At 34.7% G+C, this 23,959-nt stretch overlaps 1 protein-coding gene across 2 annotated transcripts in view; it reads right to left on the bottom strand.

The window, feature by feature from the left end:
* The window catches only part of NAT1 (N-acetyltransferase 1), a 59,376-nt gene that overhangs the window by 24,281 nt on the left and 11,136 nt on the right, over nucleotides 1–23,959 (bottom strand). Inside the window, exons 2-9 of one of the 2 annotated variants that reach the window (XM_089089584.1) lie at nucleotides 21,142–21,212; nucleotides 20,066–20,186; nucleotides 18,679–18,789; nucleotides 17,556–17,713; nucleotides 11,592–11,694; nucleotides 10,681–10,857; nucleotides 6,441–6,599; nucleotides 555–751 (exon numbers count right to left, since the gene is read on the bottom strand). In XM_089089584.1, the coding sequence (XP_088945710.1) occupies nucleotides 555–751; nucleotides 6,441–6,599; nucleotides 10,681–10,857; nucleotides 11,592–11,694; nucleotides 17,556–17,713; nucleotides 18,679–18,789; nucleotides 20,066–20,186; nucleotides 21,142–21,179 (1,064 nt within the window). In that variant the 5' untranslated portion in view covers nucleotides 21,180–21,212. Of the gene's footprint in view, nucleotides 1–554; nucleotides 752–6,440; nucleotides 6,600–10,680; nucleotides 10,858–11,591; nucleotides 11,695–17,555; nucleotides 17,714–18,678; nucleotides 18,790–20,065; nucleotides 20,187–21,141; nucleotides 21,213–21,269; nucleotides 21,296–23,959 lie in introns of those variants that run through there. The other variant, XM_089089585.1, reaches the window with a different exon arrangement.

Raw genomic sequence — 23,959 nt, 5'->3', positions numbered from 1 at the left:
TTAGGAAGACAAAGGCAATGAAGATGTTACAAAATAAATAGCTAAACAGTAATGAGTCTTTTTTCTTAATAGAGACAAAGTTAAGGCTGAGGAAAAAATCGTATATACTTTCTAGAGGAAGTTTCAAAACACAGTTTTGGGACTCATTTGAGCGAGTGCATATTAAACAAGAAGTTCTACGAGGAATGAGGTTCGATCTCACTGTGTATATAAAAAAAAAAAATAAAAAAAAAATGTTATAATACTTAGGACCTTTTGTATGGCCCAAAAACTATTCTTTTTGACAATCGACACAAACCAAACTAAAAGCATGGGGTATTCGAATATGGTAGAAAGAAATAAGATTTAAAGGAAGCGAAACTTATTTGGAATAAAGCAAAGAGTAATGCACTGAATAGAGTAGCGAAGAATAGCAGGGTTGTCAGCTTTAGTCGGCTTGGTGATATGATGAATTGTTAGCAGTAGTAACTTACAGTTACATAGATATTGACTAGCTACACTTTTACAATGGACTCCCTGAAAAATAAAAGATTATGATAAAGATTGAAACTTACCCAAAATCATCGCCGTTAATGGTACCGGGTCCCGTTCCAAGGCCCAAAGGCATACCACCGAAAACGTCACTAAATCCCTTACGAGGAAACAAATCGTAATTGGGTTCCATAATCGGAACCATCGGCGGAGGTCCACGACCACCTGTATTAGGAGGTATAAATACGCCAATATCTCTAGCTGCATCTTCTCTGATTTGCTATAAAATAGAAACCTTAACCTTAGTTTAAAAAAAGAAAAAAGATCTAGTTCATTTCATGGTTTAAATTATTACGATATTCAATAGCATATGCCGATATTTTTCAACGCAGCGCGAAATTTTTTTGACGTGAAAGCTTGAAATATATAACATATATTTAAAAATAAGTTTTCTGTATGCATTAGCGCATACAGAAACACTAGGGTTTCTGTCTGAAATTTAGAACTCACCTCCTGAAGGGGGATGTTCACTCCTGACAAGTTGTGCTGTCCCCATTTGCCATAAGACTTAGCACCGATAAAAATAAAGTTGTTTTTGGTCCAATACATGGTTTTCCAGACACTGTTCCGGCATTAGACTGGGACACCCTGTACATAATGTGTATATACTAAATATACGAGGCGTATTTTTTAATAAAGGCCCGTTTGAACACTAGTACACAAAGAAAGATTATTTCAAAAAAGTAAATTTATTTTCAGAAAGTGCATATTTTACTCTATTTTTCAACATAGTTACTGTTGGGGTTCCATCCCTTGTTTCTTTTCTTTTCTTTTCAGATAAATGACCTATTTTCTTTTCTGTAATTAAATTTGCCTAAAATATAATTTTAATCATAAGTTGAAATCGCGTTGCTAAGCTAGATTCTTTTGCAATAAGTAAGCTTTGAACTTAAATTCTATTTTGGTCTTCCGGGGCCATTGAAATACAAAATTACGCAACATCTGAATGGATTTGGATGGTAATTTAGCAGATTGCCGAGGGCCAAGCGAAGTCCACCCCTACGCCAAGTGTGTTGCACAGAACCAATGTTATTTAGTTAGTCTACGTTGAGACGCCGTTTGGGGGAGTCTGTGCTTTTCAGAGTTGATATTTGTTTTGTCAAGTGACTTTTTGGAAGATTACAAGTAAGCTATTTTCTACAGTTGGGTAGACTATTTTTTCCAGGAGCCCAGAAAGGATGGGAAAAGAGTTACGAGATAACGTCATTATAATATCGACAGGGGGGTCCGTCTACCTCCAAGGAGAAAGCTAGAGATTTTAAGTGGTAACCCAGGTTGGGTGCACCCTTCGCCTTAGAGTTTGGCCGTTTGACGTTCGATCACGTTACCACACCCTGGGGCAGGGTATATTGCAAATTGGGGAAGCATGGATGTCCCTTTCTAATATGCAGTACAGTCAGAGGCTTTCTCTTCCATTATGCAGCGTCGCACCATTTTTGGACCATTAAGGGCCAATACATATACCTTACCAAACAATCATTGGCAACTGCAAGATATATCCTATCTGTAAACCTGATAGCAAACGAATTCCCCGTTTTTGAAGAGACAATTTAATTTGGCCTACAAAGTAGCCTATTGTGATTACATATAGAGGAAGAAAGGAAATTAATTAAAAATATTAGGAAGATCTAAATGGGCTGTGCCTAGTTAGATAATAGTAAGAAATAAAACTTAGGAATCAATATATCACGCGACTAAGTAACTTGTGAGACAAGGGAGGCTGAGCCCCCCACTTAAAATCGGTAAATTAAAACGCAACAATATTTCGTGAAAAGACAAGAAGAGACATTTGTAAAAGAATTTTCTTTAAGACTGAAGAAGTATTTTGACGTTAAGTAAACCTTGAAGAAATGGCGGAAAACGGAAGATTCACACAAGGTCAGAAAAGGGACAAGAGTTGAAAGAATTAGATATGAATTCGAAAAAAACTACCGCGGTACACCAAAAATCATATTCAGACCCACAATTGTATGCGACTCCCGCTGGAAATACCCTAAGAAAAGCACCATCAGATAGAACCATATTTCACTCAGGAAGTGAAATAGACAGTTCTGACACGTGTGAATGGGGACTTTCACAACAAAATGCGGATGCCATACGATAGAGACCAAGTTGGCTCTACAGTAGAGACGTGTGGAGGACGACAGATCCAGAGCCAAGTGGTGGAAGCACAGGCACTGGTGGAAGAAAGAAGACAAATGAATTTTGTAAAGTTGAAGTTCAGTGTTATATTTGTGAGGGTGGACCAGCGTTGCGCATGGGTGGTCATTTATCTTACGGGGGAAGATGTTGGGGTTCCACCACTTGTTTTTTTTCTTTTCAGACAAATGGCCTATTTTCTTTTCTGTAATCATATTTGCCTACAAGATAATTCTAATCAGAAGTTGAACTCTCGTTGCTAAGCTAGGTTCTTTTACAATAAGAAAGCTTTGAACTTAAATTATATTTTGGTCTCCCGGGTCTGGGCCATTGAAAGATAAAATTACGCAAAAGTAGAATGGATGTAGATGTTGATTTAGAGGATTGGCCAGGGCCAAGCGAAGTCCACCCCTATGCCAAGTTTGTTGTACAGAACCAATATTAATTAGTTAGTCTACATTGAGACCCCGTTTGGGGGAGTCTGTTCTTTTAAGAGTTGATGTGTTTTGTCAAGTGACTTTTTGGAAGATTACAAGCAAGCTATTTTCTACAGCTGTGTAGACTATTTTTTCCAGGAACCCAGACAGGGTGGGAAAAGAGTTACGAGATACCGTCATTATTATACCGACCGGGGGTTTCGTCTACTTCCAAGGAGACATCTTGAGATTTTTAGTGGTGACCCGGGTTGGGTGCACCCTTGGCCTTAGAGTTTGGCCATTTGAAGTTCGATCACGTTACCATACCATGGGGCAGAGTATATTGTAAATTGGGTACTAACACACCCTATATTTACAGAACAATTTAGGTAAGTGCGGGCATACGTATGGGATATTTGATACTGTCATGGGTTTTTCCCTCCAGAATGTGATATAACACCATTTTTGTACCAATAAGGGGTGTCTCCTGTAACTCTCCACCTGAATAGTTATTAAGTTTTTTGAAACCCTTATCATACCTCTCAACTAATTTTAAAATAAAGTCTTTATAAGAACTTGTCGCCGGCTCCAATAGCCAAGAGTTCACAGCTGTTGTTACGTCGTCGTAATTTTTTTAACGGTTGCCACAGGGGTTACAACTGGTTGAACTAGAGATGAAACATGGTTTTCGCATATCACGCCCAAATCGAGGCAACAGCACATGGAAAGGAAACACACAAAGTCCCCAGAAAATCTGAAGGCCAAACATCCTCTCCCGGCGCAAAATCATGGCGTCGGTGTTTGGGAATAGACATGGTGTTTTTCGGTCGACTTTATGCAACGGAGGAACCACTATCAATGCAGAACAATAATGCCTAACCCTCGGAAAGCTACGCAGAGCGATAAAAAAAAACAAAAAAACTTGGCATGTTGACAAAGGAAGTTGTCCTTCTTTATGAAAATACAAGACCTCACACTGCTGGTCAGACCCGTAATTTTTTGCACAGTTTTGGCTGGGAAGTTTTAGATTACCCACAATACAGTCCTGATCTTGAGCTGAGTGATTACCACCCGTTTCTCCACCTCAAAAAACACCTCAGTGGGGATCGTTACAATGATGATGGCGGCGTAAAAACGGAAGTGAATTCCTGGTTAGCGGAACAGGCGGCAAGTTTTCAAACAGGTTACTTTAAAATTAGTAGAAAGGTATCATAAGTATTACAACAAACTTGGCAACTATGCTGATAAATAGAGGAAAGTACGTACTTTTTGAGAATAAATTTACTTTTTTTAAAATAATCAGTCGTTGTTTACTTATGATCAAACGGACTTTAATTAAAAAAAAACACTCCTCGTACATTGCGTCACAGTCTAAGTATGGCAATTAAATATCTCAAAACCATGCTTTGTACCAATAGGATGTTCTTTTTAATGGTGCTAAGCTTCAAAAGAAAATCAGGCGTGTCTGAAATATCTAAACAGTATCAGGTTCTTGCTAATATCCTCAGTTTTGCTTTTACTTTCGATTCTTCCCATATTTTAAACTGTTCTTAAAATATTCTCTAGCAAAAACTGTAATCACGACTATAAATTCCTAAACGTCTTAGTAACCGCGCACCGTACTCAACAACATAAAAGGAAGAAGTCCTGTGCCACTTGGGGTTTTTGTTTTTCTCTCTTTCTGTATCCCTTCTTTGCTCTTTTTCTCTATCTGCTTTATCTCAGAAGCTAGTGGAGGAACAGAGCCGCACAGGGACTTGCTTTTTCATGACCTCTCAGAAACTCTAATATACGCACCAATAATACAGTCCTTTATTTCCTTTCGTCTTTTATTATTAGTTCAAGTTTTGGTTTAGCAGTTGCTTTTCTTGTTAATTAAATAAAAAAAAAACAATTTTTTTTAAGTGAAAGTAAGGAGCTTACTTTTTTAAATAAAGTTAATTAAATGAAGTTTTTTATTGTTTTAAAAAAAAGAGTTGTGAGTAAGAGTCAAACTTTAGCGTAAAGAGCGAGGCATTGAGGAAAGGACAGCACCTTTCATATACGGAATAATTTCAATTCGTTTTTGGGGGATTAAGTCATCCTAAAAGACATATTTATTATATTTTCAACCATGCTGAAGAAAATGGCTATCTCAAAATTTTGATCTGGTGACTTTGGGAAAAAATGAGCGTGGGAGGGGCCCTAGTTGCCCTCCATTTTTTTGGTCACTTAAAAAAAGGCACTAGAAATTTTAATTTCCGTTCGATTGAGCCCTCCCGCGATATTTTAGGACCACTGGATCGATACGACCACCCCTGGGGAAAAGAAACAAAAAAACTCCACATTTTTGCATATAGGAGCTTGAAACCAATACTGCAGGGTTATCTGATACGCTGAATCTGATGGTGTGATTTTCATTAAGGTTCTATGACTTTCAGGGGGGCTTTCCCCCTTTTTCGAAAATAAGGCAAATTTTCCCAGGCTCGTAACTTTTGATGGTTAAGACTAAATTTGATGAAACATATATTTAAAATTAGCATAAAAATCTGATTCTTGTGATGTATCTATTGGTATCAAAATTCCGATTTTTTAGAGTTTCGGTTACTATTGAGCCGGGTCGCTCCTTACTTACAGTTTGTTACCACGAACTGTTTGATATTTTGTTACTTTATTATTATGTATTCTGGCTGCAATTCCACAGATAGCACATAAGGTTTCTGACACACACACACTTCTACTTTCAAATTAGTTTAAAGTTTAGCCGAATTAACAATCCTGAGGCAAAAGCTACATTGTGATACATCTGAATCTTTAATAAAGGGAGCAAGAACACCAAAAACAAAATGTAGCATGAATATTTCGTAGAAAGGTGATTTTATCAGCATGCATTAAACTGAAAAATGTATAAAATACAACAAAAGTATTAGCAGACTGAGGCAATAAATTTTTTAAGCACAATTTATCTATTCTCAATTTTGATACCAGCTTCTTGTTCCTTTTACGAAGTTTACATTCTTGCATACGATTCCTTTCTACATGAAGTAATTTATATGCGATCAAAAATGATATACTAAGATTTATTTCAGTCTGACTGAAACAGAAACTTAGTCCGGACTGTCTTGGCAAGGTTTAATTTTCTTTCTCTTTTGTTCACTAAAGTGTCTAACTGTCTATAAAGACGTACCGATTTGCAGAAGCCAGACAAACTACTTCCAAGACTCAATACAAATGAAAAAATTTATCTATCTCTACCCAATGGTTTCATTCTAGTTGTTATTTTGGTTTTTTTTTTTTCTAATATTTACAGTTTGTGCTTCATCATAAGATTTTACATTCCGATATTTCTGTGCGGAAAAGAAAAAGCATAGCTACCTGAATTGTTTTGGGTCCTTCGGCATTTGCTAAGATTCTTGGAACCCATCCGTTTTTCCTGAGGTCAATTGCATTTTGAAGCATGAATCGAATTCTCGACGGTAGAGCCTCGTTGACAGATAGCTGGGACATTCGATCAAAATACTGATCCATTAGACTCTAAAACATGAGACGAATAATATATAAATAACACGTAATCTCTATGAGCCACGGTTGATACTCATGCAGTATCAATGTAAGCGTCAAACCCAGTCCTCATAAAAATCAATGATCTATCACTTCAACAAACAATTTACAATGCTTAAACTGACAAAATTAAATTATGCATAGCAATTATCAGTGACTATATCAACTTTATCCCGATTTCTCTTCTTTCACCAACTGGACTGTTGCTTTTTATCAACTACCATTTCTGATGCGTCAGGTTGCATCTGGTATAACTGCATAAAAAAACGTTGCCTGTCAGAAATTGCTACTGTGAAAGGGAACGGTTGTCTGTAAGGAAAAGCAGATGTTTTCCCTTTCTTTCCCAAGCCTGGGCAGACTAAACGTTTTTCAAACTAATGAAGACCATATTTTTGCCAATACAGGCGTTAATACGTCATGAAAAACGCGTTCTATAAACTTATTCTCCGCTGGTTACCCCTAAAAATAAATTTTTTAATTTTCTTTTAAAAATATTTTCTAATACAAATCGTTTCTAATAGACAATTCTGTAGTTAATAAAATTCATAAGTCTATCATCAGCCGCAAAACTAGGTCTTTTCCCCCCAATTAAAAAGAAATTTTCTGATGAAAACTATTAATTTTTAGGTCAGTATCAAAAAACTTGTCTACTACATCAAAATATTCCAAACTCCATTTCTTCTTCTTTCATTTGGGATTGCACATTTCGGAAATTATCAATTAGAAACAATTTGGATCATAAAATATCTTTGTAAAAGCCTATTTCTCAACACATTCTCCTAATGAATTTTTTTTGAGTGGCAAGCCCAAATCCAATTCAAGGTACATATTTTCTATCAGTATTGAAAAAAAAACTTTTTTTGAAAAAAAAAAAAAATATGAAAACCTGTTTTTTGTCCGAAGAAATTTTTGAACTTGGATTTCCCTACGTGCGAACCCTACTCTAAACACAAATGACTGAAACTTCGTATTCTATCAATTTGGATTAAAAGAAATGGAAAACACCGAACGAGTGTAGCTTTTTAGATACTAACAGGCACATTTCGTGTCAACTTTTAGCCTAATGCTGGTTGTGAGTATTTGATGCTTATTTATTTGAGCTTCGGAGTTCAATAGAAGATGAAGGCCCTGTACTTTCTTTGAAGAGTCCAGCTTACCCTGCGCATGTGTACGCTCTTCAGACGCTGGAAGAAAACGTTGCGTCTATTCAGTTTTTTTTTTAGCTTTCAAACTTTTTGCAGCCAAAATCATCCTGCGATCACCAAGGAAATTTTACTTGATGTTTTTTTTCGATAACAAAATCAAATGGTTTCGACATATCTAGATTATAATTTTACACAAGCATGGACATTGCCATGACCAAAACGAAAAAGTGTAAACTAAATTTCTAAAATACTTATCACGGGAATATTTTTCTTCGGTGATTTAAATGGGAAGAAACAACAAAATTGTTGCATTGCGTAACTGACTAATATGGCTTTATTGTGGTATACAGCATATAAAGTTATAGCATTTACTTTTTACGTTAGACTCAAAAGCAGGTCCCTGTACATTCAATCGATGAATATTGAACCCATTTAGAGTTTTCTAACTTTCTAACGTATTTTCAACGTTGAGCGAGAAGCACTCTTTCGTTAGGGCACGACGAAACACAGTTTAAGGAAAGGAGAATAAAATAATTTTGTAGTTGTTACAATTGAAGGCCCCCCACTCAACTAAACAAATCTGAAGCTTATGAACTTTTCAGTGTAAATACATGAATGTTTTATAGGCTACTTCTGAACCTAAATTATGATGTGATCAGTTTAGAAGTCATTGACAAACAAAAAGTGGAAGTTTGCGATTTGACCATTGATACACTTGTTCTTTATTTTACTCTGCTAAAATTTATAACCTCATTTAAGCGCTTTAATTTTCATTCAAAAAAAAAAAAAAAAATTAGAAAATAACAATGGCTTCTTTGCTCTATTTATTACTTTTGGCAAAATAAGGGAAAACTAGAGAATAATTTCAATTGTTAAATCTGATCAGGATAAGATCGACCCCTCTTGCAGCCTTCTCTCCTTCATGCAGTTTTTTCACCCCAAGCCTCAATCGTACTTTGAACGAGACCATACTTTTATATAACCTTTGGAATTAATACCCCCTTCAGCTTCCTGAAGAGCCATTGTTGCAAGCATCCCACCCAATTGTCGTTCTTTTACAAATAGCTTTCAGCTATTTTTCTATTCTTTTGGACTCCTCTTCAACCTGTCTAGTGCACTCAGCTCCGGGGTCCAATTTACAGCTCTAGCACACATTCCACTCCAAAGACAATAGCTCTCTGGTAATTGGAACCAACTCAGGTTTGATTTATAGCTTCTTTCGAACCTCTAGACTAATAGTCTAGCATTGAGCATGTTCAACCTCATTGACGATGCTCATTGGTCATAATCTACGCTGACCAGGAAGAAGTCACGTTCTATGTCAGCGTCCCCATGTGACTTGCAGGAAGCAGCGTCCGCTATCTTCGAGATTAGGGGGCGTTTCGCCAATCTCTAATCGTTTTTGAGGCTAAAAACAGAATTAAAAAACATCGATTTTTGATGAAGCTCTGTCCTTAGGCAAACTCTACTCCAACTGCAGCAAGTTCCTTTCGGCACGGTGGCTTTAGAATTCATACTGAAGGTGCTAATACAAGAATTACTGCGTTTAATCCAAGTCCCTTGTACTCATCTCAGGTAAAAAGGGGAAACACACAGTAGCTGCTTTTCAGACACACACTTTAGTTGCTTTCCAACTACTATGTTATCATGATATTCAACTCCTCTGCAACTTTCACATTTTTAATCTCATCCTAAAGCAACATCGAAATTGAAGATCCGATGTCACGCAGAAGGTCTTAGAAAAATATGGCACCTGTTCCTTTGTAATGAAGTACAGTAGCCTATCTTAGCCTCCACCATGAAAAAGAGCTTGGACAATTTCTTCAATGTCATAGTAGAACGCAGCATTTATCAAGATAAAATTATTCATAGCCCTAATGAGGTCCTTCTGGTTCAGGTCCTACTCGAAACACGTCCACATAGAACTCTATGTCCTACCATTCGTCCTTTTCTAGATATAAATTCTTGGAGTAGCAGCAACGCAGTGGGATTGATCTGTCCTTGTTAATGAAACACTTAGTTAGATTGTCGCGTTGGACCCTACAGTACAAAGATAGCTCTAGTTGCAGATCTTTGCAGAAATCTTCCTTGTTTGCAGAAAGCTAATGCTAGCGCGCTAATCATAGACAATACGCTTAATAGTGTTTTTTTTTAGATCATGCACTATTAATTGGAACTTGCCCATCATTCACTCTTAAGGAGCAATCGCAGAACCAAACCTTTTCTAATAAAAGGAAAAGCATTAGCATGCATCCATGTTAAACGAAAAAGCTAACACTTTAGTTAATTGTAGTCAGCTTTTTAAAGTTCTGCTTACATGTTCAGCTATGAGAAAAATAAATTAACCATCCTCAGCTATTTCAAGTAAGCTATATTAAGAATGATTAGAGAGATACTATTGTAATAGTAAGAAACCAAACTAGAAAACTCCCAGTCTTAACTATGGTAAGGCATAGAGTGAATGCTAGTTTTGAAAACTTACAACACTCCCAGATTGTCACGTTTTTAGAAAAGGAATTTCAAACCTGCTGCACTCCTAACGTAAATGGAAAAGCTAGCAACTACAGGAGCTTTTAGTCGTTGACTAAGAGAAATATGAAAATTGTGAACTTTTTTGTTCTAAATTGTGAATCATTTTTGAAACTCAACGAAAAGCCTGAATCCTTTTCATGACTATGAGCCAAATGAGAGGCCTGAAGTTATTACGAGTTGTTCTTGAGTTCGCAACCACAAACACTTCAAGTCGAGTTGTCTGTCATTTTTGTTCCTTTTTCAATGATTTAATTACTGTAGTGATTTTAAATAAACCATTCTCGTGGCTCCAATAAGTCAGAAAAAAAAACTATCATACCCATTAGGAAATTGAGTAATATCTAAACTTATGCTTAATACAAACATAAGACACTTACTTTGGCCTTATCCGTGTCCAGGATGCGTCCACAGGTCATCATGATCTGTGTAAGACACTCCAAATTTTCCGCCATCTCACGGAGTCCTCCGCGACTCCGTTTTTCCAAAAGCTGTTGGATGCATTTATGAAGAATACAACTTTGCAACATCTCAAGCTTCCCAAGCTCCCCCATGAACTATAAACAATTAAGGAATACCATAAATAGCATTTATTACATTAAGCATTAGAATTTCATGGTGTCCAGCCTGAAGAAGTAAGATATGCAATAATTGCTTAAGAAAAAAGAAAAATAATCAAGTACAAACCATTTTATATTTGTTTAAGCTGAATCGAGGTCTACTAATATTTGAGTAGCTTTTAAAGCATATTGAACAAGCTAGAATTAACGCTGAATATTCACACAGGTCTAGAGTTAAATTCTTTTTACATATTTTCCAAACTGAAAAATGTTTCAGCAAATCGAACACATAGGGATTCCGACTTATAATTGTGTTTACAGATTTTTTTTTTGCCAAAATTAAAAGGTTCCATAGATGCTTTTGAAGCAAAGTACAAATTTAGGATGATATTCACAATCAAAAGAGTAGATAAAACAAAAAAACTAAAGTCTGTTGCACAGACTTTTTGATACTAGATAAAAATAGAACCAAGGCGGGAAGACTACAGACAAGGAATTATGCGGACATAGGGTTATAAAAGAATCAATACCACTATCAAACACGCTACGGTGAAGTTACTAAAAACAACACACCCGGATTCAATTGGGTTTGAAGTAGTTATTCACGTTTTATGACTTTCATTCTGTGAACACAGTTTTACATGTACTGTAATATTTCGAACACACGGAGCAAAAGAATTGTCGTTAGATGCGATAACATGGTAACGTCAGTTGCTGATTAAATAGGATACCTTAATATTTCCAAGCATTTTTCTTTTAGCAACCGCTCTTTCCTCCTCTTCATCTGCTGTGAGAACGCCATTTTGTTTTTCGTAGTAATCACTTGCTTTAGTTCTGTAGAAGAAAATATAAGGCTAGAACAACTACAAACAACAGATCAGGCAACTAAGTAATATTATCAACATTTGTGTCAAGAAAGAAGAAAAGTGCATATTAAATTTTATGAAAACTCAAAATTAGAGCTCTAGAAATAGCGTCATCATTTACTATACAAAAAATAAAAACAGCCACACCGACTTAAACCCATATCCTTCGAACATAGATATTTCGTCTTAACCGACAGTTTATGGGCTCCATCCTGCCTGTCTCAAGTAATCCCTAGAATATGGACTTCATACGAAGTAGTATCAGTAGCAACATCAGTATAGCAATTCATTATTGACACTTTAAGTCTTTATTGATTCTATTTTCAACTGAAAAATCATTTCATAAGAGACTTGTTAGCCTTATAAGTTGGACTAAAGAGGGTTAACATCGCAATGAGTATGAATACAAAAAATTGGGGAAACAAAAAGCAATAGAACAGTCAGTTCTAACTTCTTCTGACCCCATTGACAAATTATGTTTAAAATGCTCAGCTGATAATTGGAATACTTTGTTGAGCATTGTTGAATATAATTTGGATAAATTATGTGAATCAATTATAAACTATTTTTACAAACTTAAAGTCATAATAAACTCAATAAAAAGAACCAATCTTAACAAAAAAATAATCCTTAAGGGAAAAAAATACCCCACAGGAAATAGTATTTGTATGTCATACCCATTCCAGCCAAATTAACTATCCCCAAAAACTACACGTTAATCTTATTTCCAGCCCCCCCCCCCCGCTTTTAAAATCAAATTAAAAAAATTCCCTCCCTCAATCCTTCCAACTGCTTAGAAGCCCAAGACAATTTTAGTAAATCAATATTACCTTCTCCAGACATGGGGCAAAAATAAAGAAATACCTTCAACCATCCCATCCTTAACATTTTCCACACCTTCCAAGGGGCAACAACTTTTTCCCACGCTTCCTTGGTCTTAGAATACAAAGAGCGAGCGAGCGAGCGATCAAGAGAGAGAGAGAGAGAGAGAGAGAGAGAGAGAGAGAGAGAGAGAGAGAGAGAGAGAGAGAGAGAGAGAGAGAGTTGGTGCATCATTGCACCAATTTTGTAGCTCCTGGCTTTCTAAAATATTCTTTAAATTGTTTACCTACCATGCCCTTTCTAGTTCTGAGCTTTTCCTGCTATCCTATAGCCAAGTTTCCAAGTCTCTACAACTTGCTGTAATCCGTTTCAACTGTGTAGTGTAGAAATATTTCCTTGTAACTCTTAAATCTTCTTGGTCGGTTCCCATAAATAATCTATTTTCATAGATATAATAATTTACCCCAATGCTTAAACTTACTAACTAGCCTATTTCCTCTTACACTAATCAACCCAAAATATATTGGCGGACCAACCTCAGAGCAGTACACATCTAGTTAATAGACCAATGTGTTCTCTTTAGCTCATAATTATCTCTAGCTTAGCCTCATTTCCAACCCTCCAAATTCCACAACCATTACTCTGTCTTCAAAATTCTCATTTAGCCATACATTTCTCAAACTAATTCTAATACATTCCATATCGTCCTAAGTCTTTGAAACACCCGTAAGATCAACATGATTACTCCAGTTACCATTTGATGAAACCTTACACCCTGAATACAGGAAATCATTTATAATCTGAAACTCCCTATGACCTTCTCTTGCTACGCAGACCATTGGTCAGCACGCCAAAAAGTTTCAAACCCCTACCGTTCACATAAAATTTTCATTCTTTACCCTTTTCTTCGAATCATAACTAGGGTTGACTCACCGACGTTTAAAATCTACCTCGCATTAAATAAATAATCATGGGACCAATCTGAAATCTTTACGAGGTTTTTCACATTTGTTTTTTTTTTGCGCAAAATAGATTTTTTTGTATAATCTCTGAAGCAAAATATCCTGTCCTTATGGAGCAAAACCAAGGTCATTTTCGGACTCAGAGCATCAAAATTAGTCTGATTCAGCTGGAAAAACCTGGACGATTAAAAAATTTTTTTTTTTTTTTTGCACAATAATGGCACAATTTATCAATTTACCATTGTGTACAAGGTCCCTCCCTCCCCCATCTTTCATTTGGATTGGCTTGAGCTTCAGCTTTGTTGTTTTTCCTTTTCGTCTAAATTCAGAAAGCCCTAAGTTGAAAATCAAATAAAAATAGCCTAGCTCGAAAATCAGATCAAACAAGAATGAAAAAGAACAACACTGATTTTTTTTTCATAGTTAAAATATGAAGAATAAACATCGGAAACATAAAGCAATAGAACCGTCAGTTATAATTTCTTCTGACCCCATTGACAAATTATGTTTAAAATGCTCGGCTGATAATTTGAATACTTTGTTGGGCATTGTTGAATATAATTTGGATAAATTATGTGAATCAACTGAAGCAACAGAAACCATGGATTTGCAATTCTGGAATCGAATCTTCTTGAGTCACTTCAAAGGAAACGTCAACCCCAAATTAATTGTAGTTGAAAAGGCTATGGACGACTTAAAATCTAAGCTTGGCAGTGTTTCACTGCAGAAAACAGAAATCAAAGGGGAAAATGCAATAAAAATTGAAGGCGAAAAAAATAAATAATTTTATTGTCTGGAATCTTATAGCAGCCAACAATGACAGAGACAAAATTATATTTCAATTGATAGTTAATGACGGTTCAGAGCAACCAACTATCATTAAGTATAAAGTGGGTTTGTGCAAAAAAAAAGAAAGAAAAGTTTTTTGTGATAGTAAGTAATCATCAAAGGTAATTCTGCAGCAGAGTGTCGTTTTCGTGTTTACATTTTCCTCATAGATACTCATTTTAGGGTGACGACATTGTTGCAGAATTACATCTGATTATTACTCCTTTTGATATGTGCGCATAGAGAAGCAACAATAATCAGAACAGGGACACCTTTCATTTTATCAAATCCCACCACTATCTAGCATAACATGGCAAAGTAGTGTGGTAACACTAGCTATTATATTTGCTTGATACAGCTCAGTTGACATTTTCAAGGAGAAAGCTGCCCAATAAGTATCTTAAACATCATACACCTCCACGGAAAAGTCCTCCTTCCCGTGGAAATATCCTTTGGACAATTCAATCATGGTGAAAATTTACCCCGGAAAATTACCCTTAATAACGTTCTAGGCCCACTGGGTCGATATGATCACCCCTGAAAAAAAAAAAAAAAAAAAAACACGCACCCGTGATTTTTCTTCTGGCAAAAATAACAAAATTACAAATTTTTGTAGATAGGAGCTTGAAACCTCTACAACAGGGTTCTTAGATACGTTGAATATGATGGTGTGACTTTCATTAAAATTAAATGACTTTTAAGAGGCCTTTCTCCTTTTTTTCGAAAATAAGACAAATGTTTTCATGAGAGTTTCGGTTACTATTTAGCCGGGACACTCCTTACTAACAGTTCGTTTAGGTTGTTCATTCACTTTTTTAATACCAAATTTTAAATAAATATATAGGATAGGAAATATTTTACAATTGCTTTGATTAGGTGAACTAATTTAATTAAAACCTTTAGAATCAAGCGTAAATGCGGTAGGATATTTATAAACTCTTAGTCATAATAAACTTAATAAAAAGAACTAATTTTAACAAAAAAATTATCCTTAAGGGAAAAAAAATACCCCACAGGAAATAGTATCTGTATGTCATATCCATTCCAGCCTCTTCCCCGGGGAAAAAAATTCCCTCCCTCAATCCTTCCAACTGCTTAGAAGCCCAAGACAATTTTAGTAAATCAATATTACCTTCTCCAGACATTGGGCAAAATAAAGATATGCCTTCAACCATCCCATCCTTAACATTTTCCGCACCTTCCAAGGGGAAACAACTTTTTCCCACACTTCCTTGGTCTTAGAATACACAGAGCGAGCAAGCGAGCAAGAGAGAGAGAGAGAGAGAGAGAGAGAGAGAGAGAGAGAGAGAGAGAGAGAGAGAGAGAGAGAGAGAGAGAGAGAGAGAGAGAGAGAGAAAGAGAGAGACAGAGAGAGAGACAGAGAGAAAGAAAAACAGAGAAAGAGAGAGAGAGAGAGAGAGAGAGAGAGAGACAGAGAGAGAGAGAGAGAGAGAGAGAGAGAGAGAGAGAGAGAGAGAGAGAGAGAGAGAGAGAGAGAGAGAGAGAGAGAGAGAGAGAGAAAGAGACAGAGAAAGAGAGAGAGGGAGGGAGCGCGAGAGAGAAGGGGACTCAGATGCATCACTCCACCAATTTCGTAGCTCCTGGCTCTCCAAATATTCTTTAAATTGTTTACCTACCATGCCCTTTCTAGTTCTGAGCTTTTCCTGCTATCCTATAGCCAAGCTTCTCTACAACTTTCTGTAATCCGTTTCAACTGTGTAGTCCAGAAATATTTCCTTGTAACTCTTAAATCTTCTTGGTCGGTTCCCATAAATAATCTATTTTCATAGAAATAATAATTTCCCCCAATACTTGAACTTACTAACTAGCCTATTTGCTCTTACACTAATCAACCCAAAATATATTGGCGGATCATCCTCAGAGTAGTACACATCTAGCTAATACACCAATGTGTTCTCTTTAGCGCAAAATTATCTCTAGCTTAGCCTCATTTCCGACCCTCCAAATGCCACAACCATTACTCGGTCCTTAAAATTCTCATTTAGCCATACATTTCTCAAACTAACTCTAATACACTACATATCGTCCTAAGTCTTTGTCCAACACCCATAAGATCAACATGATTACTCCAGCTACCATTTGATGAAACCTTACACCCTGAATACAGGAAATCATTTACAATCTGCAACTCCCTATAACCTTCTCTTGCTACGCAGACCATTGGTCAGCACGCCAAAAAGTTTCAAACCCCTACCGTTCACATGAAATTTTCATTCTTTTACCCTCTTCTTCGAATCATAACTACGGTTGATTCACCAACGTCTAAAATCTACCTAGCATTAAATAAATAATCATGGGACCTATCTGAAATCTTTACGAGGTTTTTTCACATTTTTTTTTTTTTTTGCGCAAAATAGATTTTTTTTTTTTATAATCTCTGAAGCAAAAAATCCTGACCTTATGGAGCAAAACCAAGGTAATTTTCAGACTCAGGGCATCAAAATCAGTCTAATTCAGCTGGAAAACCCTCGACGATTTTCAAAAAATATTTTATGATGGTGTATGGTGTTTATGTAAATTAGGTGTTTTGGACAAAATGGAAGTGACATAGAGGAACTTTCCTTTCCAATGCAAAATGCAGCAGATGTTCAGCGAGCTTTTTTATATTTGAATCTTATGGGCTCTTTTTAAGAAAGCAAAGACCAAACTTCTTCAGCAACGCAGCTCAGTTAAGCTTTCAATAAATTACAATTAATTAATCTAACAAGTCAATAATTAGTTACTAGTTAAATTCTAAAAAGAGACTGATCCTAAAAAAAGGACCATTGTTCGAAACTAGGACCCCCGCCCTTCTATGCCTTTAAACCAGATCTCTGATTTTTTTTTAAAGTTTTCTAGTTTTTTTTTCTCTTCTTTTTAGTAAAATGATATTCTTACTATTTATAGTACGACACAGAAACTATCATGTACAAGGTCCCTCCCTCCTCAATCTTTCATTTGGATTGGTTTGAGCTTTAGCTTTGGTGTTTTTCCTTTTCGTCTAAACTCAGAAAGTCCTAAGTTGAAAATCAGATAAAAATAGCCTAGCTCGAAAATCAGATCAAACAAGAATGAAAAAAGGCAACACTGATTCTTTTTCATAGTTATAAATATGAAGAATAAACATCATATTACTAAAATCATTATATAGGAAGACCTTGGGAAACCCAGATAAGTAGGCCCTATTCAAGACACATAAAGTATAAAATATACTGACCTGTTTTCAAATTCAGCACGACAACAATTTAACAAGAGTTTACAAAAAGTGCTAGGGGAATTGGGTTTTTCAAAGTTTGGTGCTCGTTCCTGTAATTTCTTGCATATTCGTGCATACATAGAACTATATTTAGGTTCATCGAGAGCTTTATCGAATATCTAAAAAAAAAAAAAAAAAAATGATGATAAACCCATGGTCAAAATTTTTGGTTGCAATAACGATGTTTCATAAAATATATGCAAATGTGGATGACAAGTAGGCACAGAACGATGACACGATTACGCTGAAGGAATTACCAATTTCCATAGCCAATAACAACAAACACAAATCAAAGTACAAAATTAGATATAAAAGGGAGCTCAAAAACACATGTATAAGAACTCAAAGAATAGAAATCAATTCAATTATTTTCTGTGGAACAAGGCCATGATACAATGTTATCAGTTGAATTATAACACTTATTTTTATCTTTGATATTTATTTGAAATTTTATATTTATGTATTTTTTTTTTCAGTTTAAAATATCACAATTTAAAGATTTATTAAGTAATCTATTCGTAAAACCTTTAATTCTAAAGAGCATATGGTTACTTCTCTATTGGTCCCTATTTTGTTCCTATAGACATGTATTGTGCAACAGACGGTATTTAGACAACTTATCCTTAAAATCAAGCTATTAGATTGTTGTCAAAGAGGCATATTTAATCATGATCAGCAGCCAAAACCTTGCAAGACAGCAATCAAAATCTCAAAATTATTTGCGGTACGGGGACTGTGAAACGGAGAAGATAAGTTCATGGGAAGTTCACAAAATGTTCGGTAATTTTATAGCTTATCGCCATTCTCATTATTCCAAACTACTCTGAAAATATTTCACGTTTTCTAGTTTCAATAGCTTAGCTTTTGAAAATCTTCTTTTGTTGTTACATGAGTAGCGCCAGTAAATACAACAAAATAATAAAGAACACACATATATATATATATATATATATATATATATATATATATATATATATATATATATATATATATATATATATATATATATATATAAAATATACATAATGCACTTACATATCGGATGGGCCCAGCTATGAGTCCTATTGGAGGATAAAAAACTTACCAGTAAAATAACACCCTTTAAAATGACCTCTGAATTGAGTCCGAGACTTAAAAGATCTTCACTTAGTTTTTCAAATCTTTCGGGGGTGAGCTTGTTGAGAATCCCACGGACCTGAAGAATAAAAAAATATCGTATTCAATATAGCGGAATTAAGTAGCCAGAAGAAAAATTATAGATGAGAATACATCAATGTACTTGCTAATTCACCTGACTCCAGAAGAGAAGTGCTTTGCTGTTAATCCCTGTTAGTACCGCTTTTCCCACCATACTCAAGGATAAAAATTCGTTGCAACAGAATATTTCAAAACGGAAACAACACTATGGTTTCGTTAAATTGGGTTTGAGTACAATGCTCAAAATGCGAAGTTTAGTTGTTACAACAGAGTAAGGAAACAATACTGTGCTTTTATTAAATTAGTTTCATTTTAGTTCTAAAATAGAGAATATTGTTTAAATTTATGTATCGGCAAAGAAAAGGGGACAGTAGTAATTAATTTGCATTGTGAGGCTGAACTGGAATTAAGTCAACTGAGATTCATCAAGTCAAAAGAGAGTAGTTTAATACTTCACAATACGTCAAAAACATTTCGAAAACAGGAGAAACAGCACAACAAAGGGAAAACCGCCCTCAGCAGTAATCTTAAAAGAATATGAACTTTAACTTAGCTAGTCTTTTGGGGAAATCTAGCTATCATTATCCAAACGTTTCCTGGAGCATTACAATTTCATGTGCTATTTTATCGTTTGGCCACTAGGAAACTTGGAGGTTTCCTATTATACACGTTGCCTGGAGCATTACAATTTCATGTGCTATTTTATCATTTGACCCTAGGAAACTTGGAGGTTTTCTATTATACACGTTGCCTGGAGCATTACAATTTCATGTGCTATTTTATCATTTGACCCTAGGAAACTTGGAGGTTTCCTATTATACATATTTCCTGGAGCATTACAATTTCATGTGCTATTTTATCATTTGGACCCTAGGAAACTTGGAGGTTTCCTATTATACATGCTAATAACTTAATCCTCAAAACAACACCCATAGTTGTTACCTTCTTTGAATACATCTTTTTCCTTGTAAGGTACCTCTAAAATCTACATTTTATTGAAAGCCCTTTTCCCCCTTTTATTGTTATCTTGCGTCTACTATCATTATAAGAAGTTTGATCATCTGGACCTACAGAAAGGGCAAGGAAAGGATTAAAGCCAAGATAGTTATAGTATCAACACTCTCATACTTATTCCTAGTAGGTAAATTTCCGAAATAAGATTCCCTGTTCCACTGTTCCAATGACAAGAAATATTGAAATTCTCACTTACAGAAAGAAACTTCGTTCATCATAACTGGGAAAAAGAGTAGTACTTATAAAAACTGTTAACTTACTTTCCTGAATGTAAGATCCCTCTTATCATCATGATGAAGTGCGTCTCGTTTAATAACACTTGGAGGAATCCATCTGCGATTGGGAACGCTGCTGGACGTAGATAGGGAACGTTGTTCGTCCCTATCAACAAATAAAAAAAAAAAAATAATGAAAACAAAACTTCGTCTTTGAAATTTTAAAACAAGAAAATATAAAGTAAATCTTTAAACTATATCAGGTACAATAATTTGACAATATAGAGCCAGTGAAAAAAAAATGCAAGGATATTCATTTTAGGCCAATACAGAAAATTTTCCATATAATCATTCAGAATAAATTGGAAGAACAGAAAAGCATGCTTGGATTTCTCATCCACAGAAGATATTGTTATTTCAGAGATAAACACGAGTTTGAAGCTCTTTATTTATGTTTGTGCAGTTTCGTTTCTTCTTTTCTTTATGTGTCAAATTCTTGAAATTTATGGTTATGTTAAAAACAACTCAAAAATGTACTATTTATTCAAAATTACGAAATAAATTTTTAAATAAAAATCAACATCAAAACGAAATAAATCAACAATAGAAGAAACATCAAAGAAAAGCTAGAGTGCAGCAAAGCAAAACCTCCCAGCTAAAAGCACATCATTTAATTTGTTCTGTCTCAAGACATTGTTATGAATGAGGCTAAAAAGGATGCGCATAAATGTTGATACGCAAGCTACATACAATAGCTACAAGCAATGTTAAATAAGAAGTTTCAACTACCAATGGAGGAGAAACACTATCTACAAAAGAACAAATGTAACAGCAGCTCAAAGGTATATAGTAGAGTAAATAGGTTTTTCATAGTGCACTCCTGGAGCTTTTATAAAAAAAAATAATTATTTTATCTGTAATTTTTATATACTAGACTTTTAATTTCCTTTTATCATTGAACTGTATCACGCATACCAAAAAAAAAAGAGGTAAAAATAACTAAAAATCCTTATAATTATACAAATTTAAAATTAAGCTCGAAGTGCAATATTAAAATCTACTATATAGCCTTGTATATTCAGAATTATTTGCTCAGGACTGATAACATTCCAAAAGCTTACACTTTGTCTGTTGAGATCCTGTTGAAAGAACAAACCATTCGGTGATAACTTCTTCAAATTTGACTCTTAAACTGTAAAAGAACAAACAAATATAAAATGACACATTCCAGAACCACACATAAACATACCTTCCTCCTAGGCCACGAGAAGCACCGACTACACCTCTATGCCCTTCCGTTTTGCTTAAGGATGACCAAAAGACCAAATCTTACACTTGTCACAAAATTGAAGATGAGTGCAGCTATAAAAAACAAAAATTCATAATTTGTGATGCACAAGAGGCGTTATATTGGGTCCTTAGGACTATGAAGATGCTTTGACTTTATTTTCCAGGACAAACCATTCAAAGTACTAGAACTGATAAGAGTTAATATTGTTAGTCTACATTTTATGCAATCAATCTCGTTTCATTAAGCTGATTTGCATTGAGTTTTCCTCCATACCTTCTTTCTTTTGAAAGCATTCCTTTCAAATTTTAAGGATATCAATTGTTAAATCTTACTCAATCATAAATCAATCTGTCAATGAAAAATATGGCTTCAAAAAACTAAGCAGATTGCTTCAAAAATCCATGTTCTTTATAAGTTTTATTCAGGCATCAATGTTCTACTGGTTTGCATGAAATAGAACCAAAAGGAAAAGTTTTGATAAAATGTCCTTTTAAAATATTAAAATTAAATTGAATGTCAAAATATAATTATTTGTTAAAATGTTTTTTTCTTTCCTTTAATCCTGATTAAAATCATGATTTTCATTTTTGTTGCCAGTGTTTTAACAGATAAAATCATACTACTCAAAATATATCTGGTTTTAGTGAAGCAAAAATAGCACAAAGCATTTTAGAAGGTTTGAGGGGTACTTCAAATTTTTAAAGTACAGCAGGTCTGCCTGAAAAATGTGTTAGCTACAATTATTCTGCAAATTATGAAGAAAGAATTGTGTTCTAACTTCACACTGTCTAAATACTTCACCCCCCCCCCTAATGTGCAAATAAATAGCCTAAACTATATAAGTCTAATGTATTCTGCCATTCACCACTTGTTTTCCAGTGAGTGTAAGCTAATTGTCTCTTAATACAGACAGATGAAACCGGTTTGTTCTCGAATTTTACACGGCGTAATTCTTCAGTGAGGTTGCTGTAAAAGATAAGTACCATTAATCGTGCTGAATTGAAACCATAAGAGGGAAGCCATGCCTAATCTTTCACTAGAAACAAAATATAATATAACAGGATCTATTTTCTATAAATAAGAAAAAAAAATTTCAGATTTATTATTTGTCTGTGTAATAATTGAAATTCACTAAAGCAGTCAGCTAAAATTTGCAATTATTCTTTATTTAGAAAAGATTTATTTCTTCCAATGCTTCCCACTTATGATAAATCTTCTTATACTGCTCCATTATTATGAAAAAAAATTCCATGATTTTATTTTCTATCTCCATATTCAAAATATGTGGGTATCCTATTGCTTCAACAACAACAAAAAGCCTCAGAGTAACTTTTTCGTTTGCTTTATTTTCAGAGACTATTGGAAAAGTTTCAAGCACAAATCAATCCGTCTATTTTGCTCTACTTTAACAGATACGTCCTATTAGCTCTATAAATCCTCCAGATTTATTATTAATCTTTGTATTAATTGAAATTTACTTAAGGAGTTATCCAAAATTTGCAGGTATTCTTTATTTAGAAATGATTTATAGCACTTCATATTGATCTTCCCTTGTTTGTCTTATACAGCTTCAATATTATGAAAAAAATTCTAAAATTTATTTTTCGCTTCATATTCCAAATCTATGGGTATCCTATTTCTTCATCAACAGCAAAAAACCTGAGAGTAACTTTTTTGTTTGGTTTGTTTTTATGGACTGTTGGAAGTGTTCAAGCACAAGTAAATCCTTCCTCTCTATTTTGCACTACTTTAACAGCTATGCCCTATTAGTTCTCTATATCCCCAAGATTTATTAGCTTGTAGACCCCTAATACTACTATTACTCTCAAGGCCCCATAACCTATTTCAATCCTTATCTATGCATGGATTGGTGTACTGGTCCAATTTGCAAGACATACTCCAATAAATTATTTCTAAAGGTTTTTGCTTGGTCATACAAGTAATAGAGCTACATCACAAGCAAAATGCTTCCTTGAACCATTGTGAGTAAGCATCTTTATTAGGGCTTCATTTATGAAACAAAGTTAATCAAACATCTAGAGGTTATGTTTCAAGTCATTCATAACCACAACCAAATTAGTTTAATGTGAAAACAATTGGGAAGGTGGCTTATACCCTCCCCCCTAGATTTTGAAAAATTACATTTTTGATATATTTTAATCAAAAATGGAAAGAAAAGACAAGGTACACCTCAGAGACAGACATAGTCACATGTAACCATGAAGGCATAGAAGTTCCATTTTTATTTCCCTGATGATATATATATATATATATATATATATATATACATATATATATGTATATAGCTCATACAATTCATCAGTTTTCACTGTACGGGATACAGCCCACCCAAATTGGGCTGAAACACCAAGAAAAGGTAAACTAATTTACATAAGTTTCTAACACTTCATCCTTTTCAGAATCATATTGCTGCAGCTACTCTTTACTATAATAAATGCAAAACTGCATCATTGCAATGTATTTTTATTTATAATAGCTGCATAATCACGTGGAGACTAATTTTTGCATTGTCAAATGTATTGTAAAGAAAGGATATATACAGAAATCGTTTGTCCAAGTCTAAAGTACATATCAGGAACCAACAACAGGTAAAACAACTAAAAAAAGTTCCAACCTCCTCATCAACA

This window comes from Artemia sp. Qi Xiang Cuo, chromosome 5 (genome assembly GCF_049724085.1).
Source record: "Artemia sp. Qi Xiang Cuo chromosome 5, ASM4972408v1, whole genome shotgun sequence".
NCBI classification, from domain to species: Eukaryota; Metazoa; Arthropoda; class Branchiopoda; order Anostraca; family Artemiidae; genus Artemia; species Artemia sp. Qi Xiang Cuo.
The sequence above is the reverse complement of the archived record's forward strand: the minus strand, read 5'-3'. Positions and strand labels throughout refer to the sequence as shown.